Here is a 12186-nt window from a genome sequence, read left to right as displayed (position 1 = left end):
CCAATCTTAAGCAAATATTGGAAATTGGCCAGACAAGCATTACTGCAGCCATCAATAAGAATTTCATTACAACAGATAGTTAGGCTGAAGATTACTTGAGGCAGGAATTTTTCACTTATCTTTCAAAACTATGAAACACTTATATTAATCCAATTGCTACCAACGGATACAATAGAATGTAAAGGTCAATTTCACGGACCCATTGAATGAGCCTATCATGAACCATTAGACGTTTAACGGTTTTAGCTCAAAGTGACTCAGGTAGTTTCAGACAGTGACGTCAACGATAGACCTGCAGCAATAGATTCTTTCCATAATCCAATGGAGAAACACCGTCCTTGGAGCTGTTTAACTGGTTTAAAATAGTTTAAACCAACAATTCAAATCCTAGCGACAATCAGTAGAGAAGTCCTCTCATTCGGCGGCCAATTCCGTGTCTGTCGTAGGCCAAGTTGAATTTTGTGATGAACTACAAGGAAAGAAAGAAATGTTTACTTTCATTACCATTGATTGGATTGGAAATTACTGAAACACTCTAAGCAGAACAGTGGAATTAAGAGTATTACTACATATATGAACTTACAATTGAAATCGCAGCTTAGAAAAATGAGACCATTGCATAGAAAAGTCGATAATTACAAGTTCGACGAGTTTCCAAGCAAATCAAATCAGCTAATTTTTATAGCTTCCAAATACTTAGCCAAAGTGTTACTGTAACTCCGTCAATCAAGAAAGGATTCTAGCTGCAACTCGTTGTGATTTCATATCAACAGACCACAGGAGGTATGCAGCAAAACTGCAGTTGACCACGATTTTTTAGCACCGGACATAAAAGGATTTTAATTCAGGGAAAAAAGGGGAAAAGGGGGATCATTTTGGTAGGAGAAAAGAGTTATCCATTGCATGTACAGCAAATATTGGTGTCAAAAGTGTGTCACGGAGAAGTTGGAAAAAACGAATTCTACTTACATCACTTGCAGTATTACAACCCTTGTTGATTGTGACCAAATACGTCAACAGCATAACATCATTGCATTGCTAAAATGAAACGTCAACCTGTTTGTAAATCTGCAGGTGTGGATGTAAATGCGATCACGTGGAAAGATATCTGGAAAAGTTAATTGATGAATTCAAACAAATTCACAATTCATAAGCGCGGTTTATTTCGCAGAGAATCTACTTTATCTACTTCAATGTTAACAATTAAAAACAGCTGTTAATTTTCCGCCCTTTAGAGATCTTTTGGTTTTTTTGGTAACAGAAAATCAATGAAGGTAAAATTTACATTCACGAGAAGCTTTGCTGTGCTGCGAAAAACAAAATCTGTTAGAAATTCTTGAAAAGGGGCCTGAATGTCTTAGTCTGCAGCATTCAAAAACTCCTTCATCTGAAACGTTTCTATATGAAGGCAATCTTAAGTGCCTTTTGAACACTTCAAATACTCACATCAAAAAAGTCTTCTTGAAATTGTGATGACTCAAGAACAGGCAATCTTTGACAAAGGCTTCGACACATCCTCATTATCTCATTGTTTAACGGAATTTCACCTGCCTTGACAGCTTTAACGTACTGAAGAATGGTTTTTATACGGTTATGCAGCATTTTTATCGCGTTATGTTGTGTTTGTAGGTGCTCCGCAGCTACAAAAAGGATTTCCCAATTCAAAACCAGTTTGTTTTAAAACAGTTGAGTCTAAAAATGTATATTATAAAATCAACGCATTTAAAATCTCTATTGGGTGTCCAGGAAGGTCTTTTATGTCCACTGAAAGACTAGTCTTCAGACAGACAAAAATCTTATAAATTCGAAACAGAAATTTCTCAGTATTCACCTAGAAAGCATTGACATGCCATTACAGGTTGTCAATCGACTGGGACTGAATGAGAGGATGGTCAAGACGAGTGCTTGCACAAGCAAAAAACCAGATTGCAAACCTTAAAAAAATTGCAAGATCGCGCAGAAAAAATTGTCACCAATAGGGCTACCGTTATAAATAAAAATGACGTGAAATGAAAGTGAAGGTATTTAACCTTTCGGTCAGGATCTATAATGTAAGACTTTTGAAAAAATATTGAGTAGAAAAACCGAAGTTTTGGCGAAGTATTCTTGTCTCTAGTGTACACTTAGTGAGCAAAAGTATTGCACAGGCTGAAACAGAAAATTTTTCAGCGAACCAAAATTCAAGTTGCCAAAGCAAGATTCATTAAAGTTATAAGATGACTTTTTAACTGGAATATGTCAGGAAATTTATCAAGGTTTGATGCTGAAAATAGTAATTGCAAGAATATTCTTGATTTTTGCGTATTTCTAAACAATATCGACATTTGCAAAATCACAAAAATTGAGCCATAATGATTGAAGTACCTGTGAAATATTTGCAGTAAAAAAGTTCATCCTTGCATCAATTTGCGATGTCATATTACAATGAAGTCGAGGGTACTAACTTCATGCTTGGGTATCTAGAACTGCTCGTTTTTTTAACTTTTATTCACTTTTTATATCCTAATCATTTTGGTCGAAAATTTTGAGCTGCAATGGGCCTAGTCGCAGCGGCCGATTCGTGATATGTTGCAGCAGAATTCAACTGATAAAATGTGTCACTAATCGTCAAGTCCATCTTCTCCAACCCATTGCGATGTTATAATGGGAACAAATAATGTTGCAAATTGCGTAAAAAAACATTTCGTCCTCTCATTAAATGAAAATACCAAAATTCCCGCGATAAACAGGTTCACTTAAGTGCCTCAATAGCTGTAAAAGAGTAGGCTTAATAAAATGGCTTAAAACATGCCACTTTCCACCAAATACAAGTCCATTTATGATCAACTTGGTACTTCAACACCTAAATGTGATCTTGCAAATGTTTTTCTTAACATGTCGCGTCGCGATTAACAGTACCTGTTACAAAGCTTTTCGACAAACTTCTAGCAAGTCTCATAAAGGTTTCAAAGCCGCGAGACTATCCAATTAAAAGTTGAGAATTTTTACTTTTGAAAAAGTAAATTTTTCAAATCTTTAAACCAAAAGTGTTGCCAACAATTTAAAAATTGATTTGATTGGTTTTTAACTATAAAAAGACGCCTAATGGCTTCACAAAAGTGGTTTTAATATCGATCGCCTTGTTGTTTACAGCGCGGTCGCCATTACTCATTTGTCAAACCTGTGCAATACTTTTGCTCACTAAGTGTAAGTGTACTATTCATAAACAGTGAGATGATATGGTGAAAAATCTTTGCTGAAGTTCCTGTAATTCGAAAATGATAGAAACCTGATGAAATTTCTGAGTTCCCAGCAGACGACACTCTAGCGACGTGATCTACTCCAATTCTTTCAGCCTCCTCGGTTGCTAAGGTGTATGGTACATCAATAAAAAGAACTCTAGGCTGTAAAAAAAGAAGAAAAATCCATAACATTAACATCACTCTCAGCAATATACTGGGACAAGTTTGTTCACTACAAAGTTGCCAAAATCAAAGAGCGTTTACAAAACCCTGGAACAATGGTCAGAAAAATGTATAGAAGTCTCTCCAGAGGAAATCAGAGAACTGGAAACTCTTGCTTGTTCCAGACTCTTTGGACTGCTTAAAATTTTTGAATTTCTAATTTGGATCTTACATGACAGGCAACTCCCCAGGATACTGAGGGTAACTTCTTTAAGCCTGCTGAATTGTTATTTATAGATAGAAAAGGCATCAGCAATTGTTACACTTTAGGAGTAGTTTTGTGCTTGGACATGCCATTACATTGTACTTTACATCTTTATAACAATAAGAAAAAACCAGACTATCGAAGTCGATTTAAAGTTATGGAACAAGTAACTTTTATACAAAGCAACCTTTTAAGCACAAATAATTAAAACGAGTTAAGAGGTGGAGAAAAATTGGTGGGAAAGTTATAAGGCAGTTGTCTAAAAAAGTACAAAACTGACCAGGTTAGAATACACATTGCAAAGATCTGCAGTTTAAAAGTGTTTTTACTGCTCAATAATGTAAGTATACAACTACTATTAACATAAAAAATACTAGATAAATGACAAGTAAAATGAATAAAACTAGCGTAACATATTTACTTCTTTGTCAACCAAATCGATCACTGACTCAAATATGTTTACTGGGAGCTAGAATGAAAATAAATACAGTAATCATCATTTCACAACCTGGAACAAGAAAAGATAGCTTTGCTCATTCATATATTTGTAGGCCTTAAAAAAATTGAGAGATATACTAAACAAGAAAGTAGTGCGTTTGAAAATGAATTTTGGTAAATTTAATATAAATGTGCACACCAAAATAAGGTAATGTCTAAAATAATATGCAGCAGCAGCCGGAATAAGATGCACCAAAAATGCTCAAATTATGACAAAAAATGCTTCAGCCCACATTGCTTACTTAAGCCAAAGTGATCTTGGTATAAAGTAACTGCAGTATTCCCAATCCAAAGCCCTCTTTAGGAAATAGAACTTTCCAGAATGCTTTTGTTTACAACTCCTTTACATATCAGATTAAATAAGTGCATTTCACACACTTATTTGTGGCAGTAAATAAGAGCTGCCTCTTTCTCAATCCTAACATATTCAACATTTGGAAAAAAACTTGCAAGGTTGGTTAATCAGGTTGAATATACAAAAATGATGGACATGATATTCTCCCATCTCCAGTTTTTCTGCTGTTTTGGATGGTACAAAGGAATTTGGAATTGAAATTTAAGCCATCACAGAACCTAGTCCTTACATTTTTTGTTACCAAAAATTTGCTATAAACTGCTGTTGGTATCAGCTTACAATAAAATTTCTTGGGTTAGGGTTAAAACTGCACAATACAGAGGCAACATCTCAACCAAATCAGACCTAAATGTACATATAGAAAGTATGAGAATTATGCACAAGTTTTGACGTGTTTGGTTCAACATTTTTTAAATAGAGCCATAGTAACTTGTTGATGTGCTGACAACATTTCTATATCTAACTCTTTTAGTCAGGCATTTACAATTGTCCCTGTCCATCAAGATTTTTTGCTAACCTCTGCATTCTTTTAGGTTTGCAAAGCCAACATGAAGGGTTCTTTGGTTTGGATAAACAAAACCTTACAAAGAATGATAGCTATTTTCTTAATCACAAAATGTTTTTTAAGTTTCGGTTTTTGGTTTCAAAGGATTGAACATCTTTGTAAAAAGAAGAGGCAATATGTAAACAAGTAAAAGAAGAGCAGGAGTAAACAAATGAGGATTTTCTGCATTTTTAATTATGCAAACAAGATCATCAAACTAAACATTGAGCAAACTTACATCAGAAGACTTTGAAAGTGGATTGAGCTTGAATAACAGTGAACTTTCATTTATTTGTGACATCTGGAGAATAAAAACTTCTAATCAAGACAACAGTTGGTATTCAGGTTAAAAATGCCAAAACCCTTTCCACAAAAATGTCTGATTCGAGAAAAGTCAGTACAAGCTAATGTCCTCTTACTGGTAACTAGTAACACCAATAAAACTTAATTTCTTATGAGTTTGGCTGCACATTTCTAAAGCTGCTTTTAAAACACTTTGCATAGACATAGCATAGACATCAGTTTGCTCCCCCAAGATGCTCACTTTACAACCATAAAGTAATTAAATAAAAGTATTACAGCAGGGTACAAATTACAATAGCTATCACCAGCAGAAAGAAATTTACATAAAAAAATGCTGATTGAAATCATGTTCAATTTTCAGACAAAGTGCTTGGTATAGTTACAAGTTTTAGGATGTTATAAACACCTCCAATAGCATGTAAATTTGTGTAACAAAAATTTTATACCAACCTGTTTATGGATATGAACATCACCAGGGTTTGGGGGACCACCATTTGTGTACCAGCCAATAAAATCCAATTCCTTGAAAACTTGCCTGACTACAAAAAATTACTTTTTTATAGCAAAGATTATAATTTGTAGAAGAATATTTCTAAATTGATTTTCAAATATGATACCTGAAAAAAACTGTAACAGCATTCTAGATAAATTATAATCTAATAATTTATACATTATGGATCTCCTAGTTCAACTTAATATTTTCATTCTGCAACTATATTTGTGACTGTTTACTGGCCTTCCCAAGAAAAGTGTGCCATTGCACTTGCATGTGCTGGTACATGTCTCTCCACACTGAGGAGTGTGTTAAATTGTATGCCTATTTTTTTAACTTTTTGTCTGTTTTTTACCCAAGGTGTTGGAAACTAATAAGTTGACAAAAACAAGAAATTTTTTAATTTTGTTGTGTTTCACCGGTCTTGTCCACCGTCCTGGGTCACCATAATAATTTTGAAGAGCTGTTGTGCCACACTTGGATGCAATCAAACACGGACCAAATGCCCATAGTATTGGGACAAGTAGCAGTCCACTAAATTTCATTCTTACATCTAAGGTTGCAGAAACCATTCTAATACAACAATTTGCAATCATCTTCAAGCCCAGTGCTCGTGAAAACTAAGTCGCATTTTTATCATAGACCTGTTTCTAAAATGTACATGTTTCTAAATACCAATTTCATATGGTAAATTAGGTTGAATTTTCATACAGTTTAGATAAGATTTGTGCTGTATTTATTCTGATTTAAACTCATAAATTGTCTGTTTTTAGCAAGAAAAGTAAAGGGGTCACAAAGTAGCTTGTGATATTCCTGAAATGGGGCAACAATGACACTTTAGTTCATACCATTTAAGCCAATGGCAGCAAGCAATATGTAACAAAGATTTGGTGCAAGTTGTGTGCAAAGTATCGTAATCAGAGGCATCCATCATTCTAAGGAGCTGCAGTTTTCATGTGAGAGCCTTTGCTGATGGCCAATGCTGAAAAGCTCGCTTTCTGGTGCATGCTATTGGTTTTTTGCCTATTGATTTCAGTGTCCAGTTCTAGCACTAGCTGGGTTAAATATAAGTGACACAAAGCGCAGTGCTAAACAAGTTGTTACAACCCTCCCCAGAAAGGGTTATGCATATTTGTCCGAAGGTAATGTCCCATTTTTCCACAAATTAGTCAGTTTACAGACAACAGGATTTTGAAGATAATTAATAGAGAGTGCGGGAAAATAACCGACCCGAGCGAGGCTCGAACTCACGACCCCTGAAATTAGTCAATGTGATGTTGTCTTATATGTAAATGAAAAAGGCATGCCCTTCTTTATTTCATTGACAACGTTTTTGTGACCGGTCAAAGTGAAAAAATATGTAAAAAGTCAGGTTGCGACAAAGGCACGTAATTTTCAAGGGTTACACTTAGAAACAGAACGATAGTGCTCTGGATTCAAAGAGAGGGAAAGCTGCAATAGACTTGTTCTGTTTCAAGAGTTTGCACTGAAATGTTCTGTGCTGTTTTATAACCGTGTCGTTTCAAAATTGTTTTCATGTTCCTTTTGACGAGATAAAATTGAAAGTGGGGGCCAAAATATTAAAATTTTTAAGGGTTTCAGAGAGCTCCCATTAGCGGCAAGAGGGATTGCGGGAGACTGCATCTAAATATTTTAAGCATCAAATTGAAGTGAAAACTGAAGAAATGATTTAGGAAATGGGATTTTTCAAGGCTCCATATAATATGTAATTAAACTTTTGTAAAAATAAGACAAAACATCAGTAGCACTCCATCACATGCCTAAAACAGTCTAGAGCCCAGTTCATAGTTGATGCATTACATCAAAACTTTTACCCGTACACCTTATTTCTAAGCAGGAGGCGCCAGCTTGTCTGGTGTCGGCTTGCCAAAGAGCTAGCGTACGCTAAATTTCGCCCCATATCAGAGGCATAGGTCTTGCGTACGGAAGTTTATTCTGTTTTCCGCAAACCCGTATGCCTCGAACTTATCGAGTTGAGAAATCTTCAACTTTTTTTGCCTTCCGTACGGAAAATTTCTTAGCAATGGCCGATTTTGAAGGAAAACTTTGTGAAGAGATACACAAATACGCGCACATGTATGATTCCTTGCTAGAGAACCATCGGTCTGGAACTCAGGGTAAGAAATCGGGACAAATATTAAATTATTGGACAGGAGCGAGAAAAATGGCTATTTATACCGGAATCATTGACATCAAACGCGAATCGTTGACAATAACGGCACAATTCCCGCAAACGGTTCGTAAAGTATTTGTAGGTAGAATATACCAGCATGTTTGCTGTTCTTTTTATTTTTTCTCCGTACAAGTAGAAGGGCAAGAGGAACATTCCTCGACGGCATGTCTGGAAACTATGAACCGAAAAAGCTTATGGCGTATCGTTTCAAGCTTCCCGCATGGACATGCGGAAAACGTATGTGTTTACGCTTTTTGGATATGCAAGATGAAAAGGCGTATGCTTCAAAGCTTACCCTTGTGCAGAATTTAGCGTAAGCTAATAAGTTCAGAACTATGAACCAGGCTTAGGGGTGCAAAATGCCACACTTGTGCTAATTTACTCCCAGGAAGGCCTGTGTTTATATACAACCATGTCCACAGATGTACAACCCTTGATGGTTGGTAGAGCACAAGCAATGCCCATTAAGATTTTAAGAGGTTGCAGATTTGCTGATATAGTTGTTGCTCATGCTTAACAAATTTTAAACAATATAAATTAGTTTAATGAAGATATATCTAATATAAACCAATGTAAACAGGAAGGATATAAAATTATTAATCAATAGCAAATAAATGGTGAGATAAAGCAGTAGCTTACATTGCTCCTCCTTTGCTCTGTAATATTCCATATTTATAACAATATCCTTCTCAATTAAATCATATTGAAGCTCAAAAGAGTTCAGAATCTCTATGTTTCTTCCTTCCTGTTTTCCAAGAAGAGCTCCAACAACTAAGGGGGAAAAAATTGAAAACCAATTTACAAAATAATTAGAATGATTTGTGAGAAAAGGAATTTTCAACATCACAAATTTGCAAGATCATAGAAATCTGTGAAGGGACTTGGAGGGAGTGCAAACGGTGGCTTTATTACACACATATCATTAGGTAAGATATAGCAATAAGGTTACATTGAGGTAATTTGTCTTCCTAAAGACATCTTTCAAAATCTGGCAACTCTGTCAAGAAAGGTTGATTTCATTGATTGATTGATTAAATGATTGATTGCTAAATTGCCCTGAAATCTCTTTGCTCACAGTGCACATAAGTTCTGTGTCGCTTTTGTGTTTGTATCAAGTGTGCACTACAGCAGTGGCTTTGTTCCAGCTTTAAAGAGACTATAGTTAGAGAAAAGGGGATACATCCCTATCAGATATAGCAGATGAATCTTTAAAATGATGAAAACTGGCATCTTTTTTATATTTCATTGGTGCATGGTCTCCAGGTACGGTCATTTTTGCAACCTGTGATTTGTGACTCGAAATGTCATACAAAAGAGCGGGCACCCTTATGATCATTTACTCACAGGTCTAAAAGTACAACTAAAACCTGTGATTCTGCTATCATGCAGCATTTACTAGAAAACCCAGATTGTGCAAAAAACTATAATGGCAAAATGTTTCGGATTATTGGTAGAGCCTGATGGTCATTTCATCTAGCAGTTTTGGAATCTATCTACATAAGCAAGAAAAAGGAGTTTGTTGGCTCGGCCTGCAATGCATGACGATTTCCACAATATTAGTATTTATGATGCATTCAGTGTTTGAACTTTTTAAAGATATCAAGTTAAACAGTTTCCAATGGAGATGTAATTGTCTTGTCTGTAAAATCTTTCTTTGAAAATTCCTTAGTCAGGAATATTACATCAACCCCTATTATTATTATTTAATTGGGACTGACCATCCGATGAATCATTCTGAAAACTGTGGTTATGTTCTTTATTATGCCTCTCTCTTAGGGGCGGCTGGGAGTTTCATAGGCGTTATTGGTCTAAAAGCAATTTTTTTCAGCAAAGGCTCTCATAATCTACAGGTCATGTATTTTGAAAATGAAACGATAAACAACATAACTTTGAGGTAATCCTTGAAGCAAATTAACCTATCCCTCTCAGAAACTTTTTCACCTGATTCTTACTCTTCAAAAGAGGCACACAATTTCCAAAAAGGGGCGGCAGACTTGCTTCAACTTGTCGAGGGAGGGGCAAGTGCCCCCAGTTGCCCCCCTTAAATCCGCTACTGCCCCACTTTCAAATTCATGGTGGGGGCCCTGATTATGGCTTTGGTAAAGTGAGCAGAAGCCGCTACTCTTGAAACTGATTTAATCCTTTCAAAAAAAGACCTCCCTCCTACACTTGTTATCACACTTACTGTGATGTATTCATCGGATGGTCTCAAACAAATACTACAGCCACACCCCTGAAATTTTGCTATTAGGTTTGTGAATCCTAATAGCAACCTTCTTATCCACCTTTGTTTGTATCTCCTTGTAATACGTAAAGTTGCCAATTATGTTGTGTGAAAGACCCAATATATGTGGACTTGCTATTTAGCTGGATCACTTTAATAGCAAAATTCCTCTGTTCGCCGCCTTTCCATTCCTGTGGCATATTGCCCTTAAAATAAATCATATGGCCTTTTTTAGTTTATGTTGGGGGTTTTAACAACTTACTGATAAACAATCCTTTCTTCACAATAAAAATAAACGCACCAACAGCGACTTTGTTTAAATATATGAAGGATAGTGCTCTCTTACTATTTTTTTTGGCGTAGCACTATGAAGTTTATTCCCAAGCTCTCATGTTAGTTTCATCAAAAATTTAAATCTGCATTTAAATTGGATTAAAAAATATGGTGCTCTGGTTTGGTATGTTAACAATAAGTATTCACAGAAATATTTGTTCTCATTAAGGAGTATTTCAATGTTCTTTACTTGCAGATATGACTTTGCTTTTAAAAGAGGGCCGTTAATAGCAACAAAAAAGAGGCAACGGCTACAGACAGAGGGCCTTTTCACTGTAAACTGATGATATTTATCTGCATGCTGCAGTCGTAATTGAAAGACTGAATGTGTAGACATGACTTCGGAACTATAGATGTATTCCAATGAAGGTTGTTCTAGTAAAAATTTGAAAAAATGCCGCTAAATTTTATTCAGAACTAAGAAACGTGTTGCAACTTTACAATCTTTTTGGGATTAGTATCAAAATTATTAGTCTGATAAGTCTGACAATGGGCCATATTGCTCTGGAGATCAAACATACCTCTGACCGTGGCCATAGATCAAACATACCCTGTTTTTTTTGCTTTTCTCTTTATGACTATGAGATAGAGAGTGTTAAATAGAAAATGGAAAGGTGTCTTTGACTTGCGGCCAAGAAAATAAAGCCAATGGCATAAACTCAGGTTTTTTTGTTAACATGAAAAAGAATAAAAAATGACTTATACTCCACAGTTTTCTCTATTACACAGCTCTTTTTGTCTGGCCTACAATACTTACAGTTTTATTAACTGATAATATCTTTGGCGTACCTAAAAAAATGCCCCAGTGGATCTTCGGCATGCAGTTGACATGAAACGCACCTTGGAGCATGAAGAATTTGCAGAGTCCTCTGCACCAAGATTGCCTAAACATCGACAAACAAATGCATACTTGTTTGTTTATTTTGGAAAGGAAAGCTTCAAATGCTTGTTCAAGTTTAGGATTATTTGATTGTCTCCTTTAAACTGTATATTAAAATGGAATTTCAACACATCATCGATACTTTAACTGGATGAGAAACTGGGTAATATAAAATTGCTCTGATTGCATCCACCCCCCTATGTTAGCAAATGAAATAATTCATAATCGATTCCCATATACACACCTTTCGCATCTCTGATCTCTCCTTGAGCTTTTGTTCGAGTGTAATGTTCCGACACATTCATAATTACCAAAGGATGCAGCGCAATGCTAACACTGGCTGATCCAGAGGGTGCCATTACTGTTGAATCAACTTCGGGTGCCTCTGATTGCATTGGGATATCTTCAGCTGTATCACTTGTCATTTTAGGCCTCTTGTTATTTGCAAACATCAGTTGCCTTCCTCTCTTTGATCTTTATGAATTTCAGCTGCGTTTTCAAAAAGGGCCTCAAAGTTTCCAGCAGATTTCATCCAATCTTGAAACGAGGCTGTGGCCAAGAGTTTCGAATTCGATCCTTTCAAAACACTTTTTGGTGATAATTTCGTGATCATCTGTCTAGATCTCTAAGAATATGCTCGACCTAACATTAAAGAGATTTTTTAGCTGCTTAAAAAATAAAAGAGATAATAAACACAAAATAAGAAAACCTCTA

General features: G+C 35.7%; 1 protein-coding gene across 1 annotated transcript; it reads right to left on the bottom strand.

The window, feature by feature from the left end:
- Positions 1–107: 107 nt before the first annotated feature.
- LOC135684932 (COP9 signalosome complex subunit 6) lies at positions 108–12184 on the bottom strand. Its single transcript, XM_065200640.2, has 9 exons — positions 11717–12184; positions 8675–8806; positions 5799–5887; positions 5284–5346; positions 4070–4117; positions 3269–3383; positions 1447–1640; positions 970–1038; positions 108–469 (listed from the first exon to the last, which is right to left on the bottom strand). The coding sequence occupies exons 1-9, from the start codon at positions 11922–11924 to the stop codon at positions 398–400; spliced, it is 990 nt and encodes a 329-aa protein (XP_065056712.1). The 5' UTR covers positions 11925–12184; the 3' UTR covers positions 108–397.
- Between the last annotated feature and the right edge of the window lie 2 nt (positions 12185–12186).

This window comes from Rhopilema esculentum, chromosome 21 (assembly GCF_057945365.1).
Source record: "Rhopilema esculentum isolate cy_ngs chromosome 21, ASM5794536v1, whole genome shotgun sequence".
NCBI classification, from domain to species: Eukaryota; Metazoa; Cnidaria; class Scyphozoa; order Rhizostomeae; family Rhizostomatidae; genus Rhopilema; species Rhopilema esculentum.
Note: the sequence above shows the minus strand (reverse complement) of the source record. Positions and strands in the feature narration are given on the sequence as shown.

What these genes read in the sequence shown, in the direction of transcription:
- LOC135684932 (XM_065200640.2), bottom strand. Translation starts at nt 11,924, where the DNA reads ATGTTTGCAAATAACAAGAGGCCTAAAATGACAAGTGATACAGCTGAA. An exon ending in AGAGATCAGAGATGCGAAAG is followed by an intron (nt 8,807 to 11,716) that starts GTGTGTATATGG and finishes TTTCCCCCTTAG; the next exon opens with TTGTTGGAGCTCTTCTTGGA. An exon ending in ATGTTCATATCCATAAACAG is followed by an intron (nt 5,347 to 5,798) that starts GTTGGTATAAAA and finishes TTTATTCTCCAG; the next exon opens with ATGTCACAAATAAATGAAAG.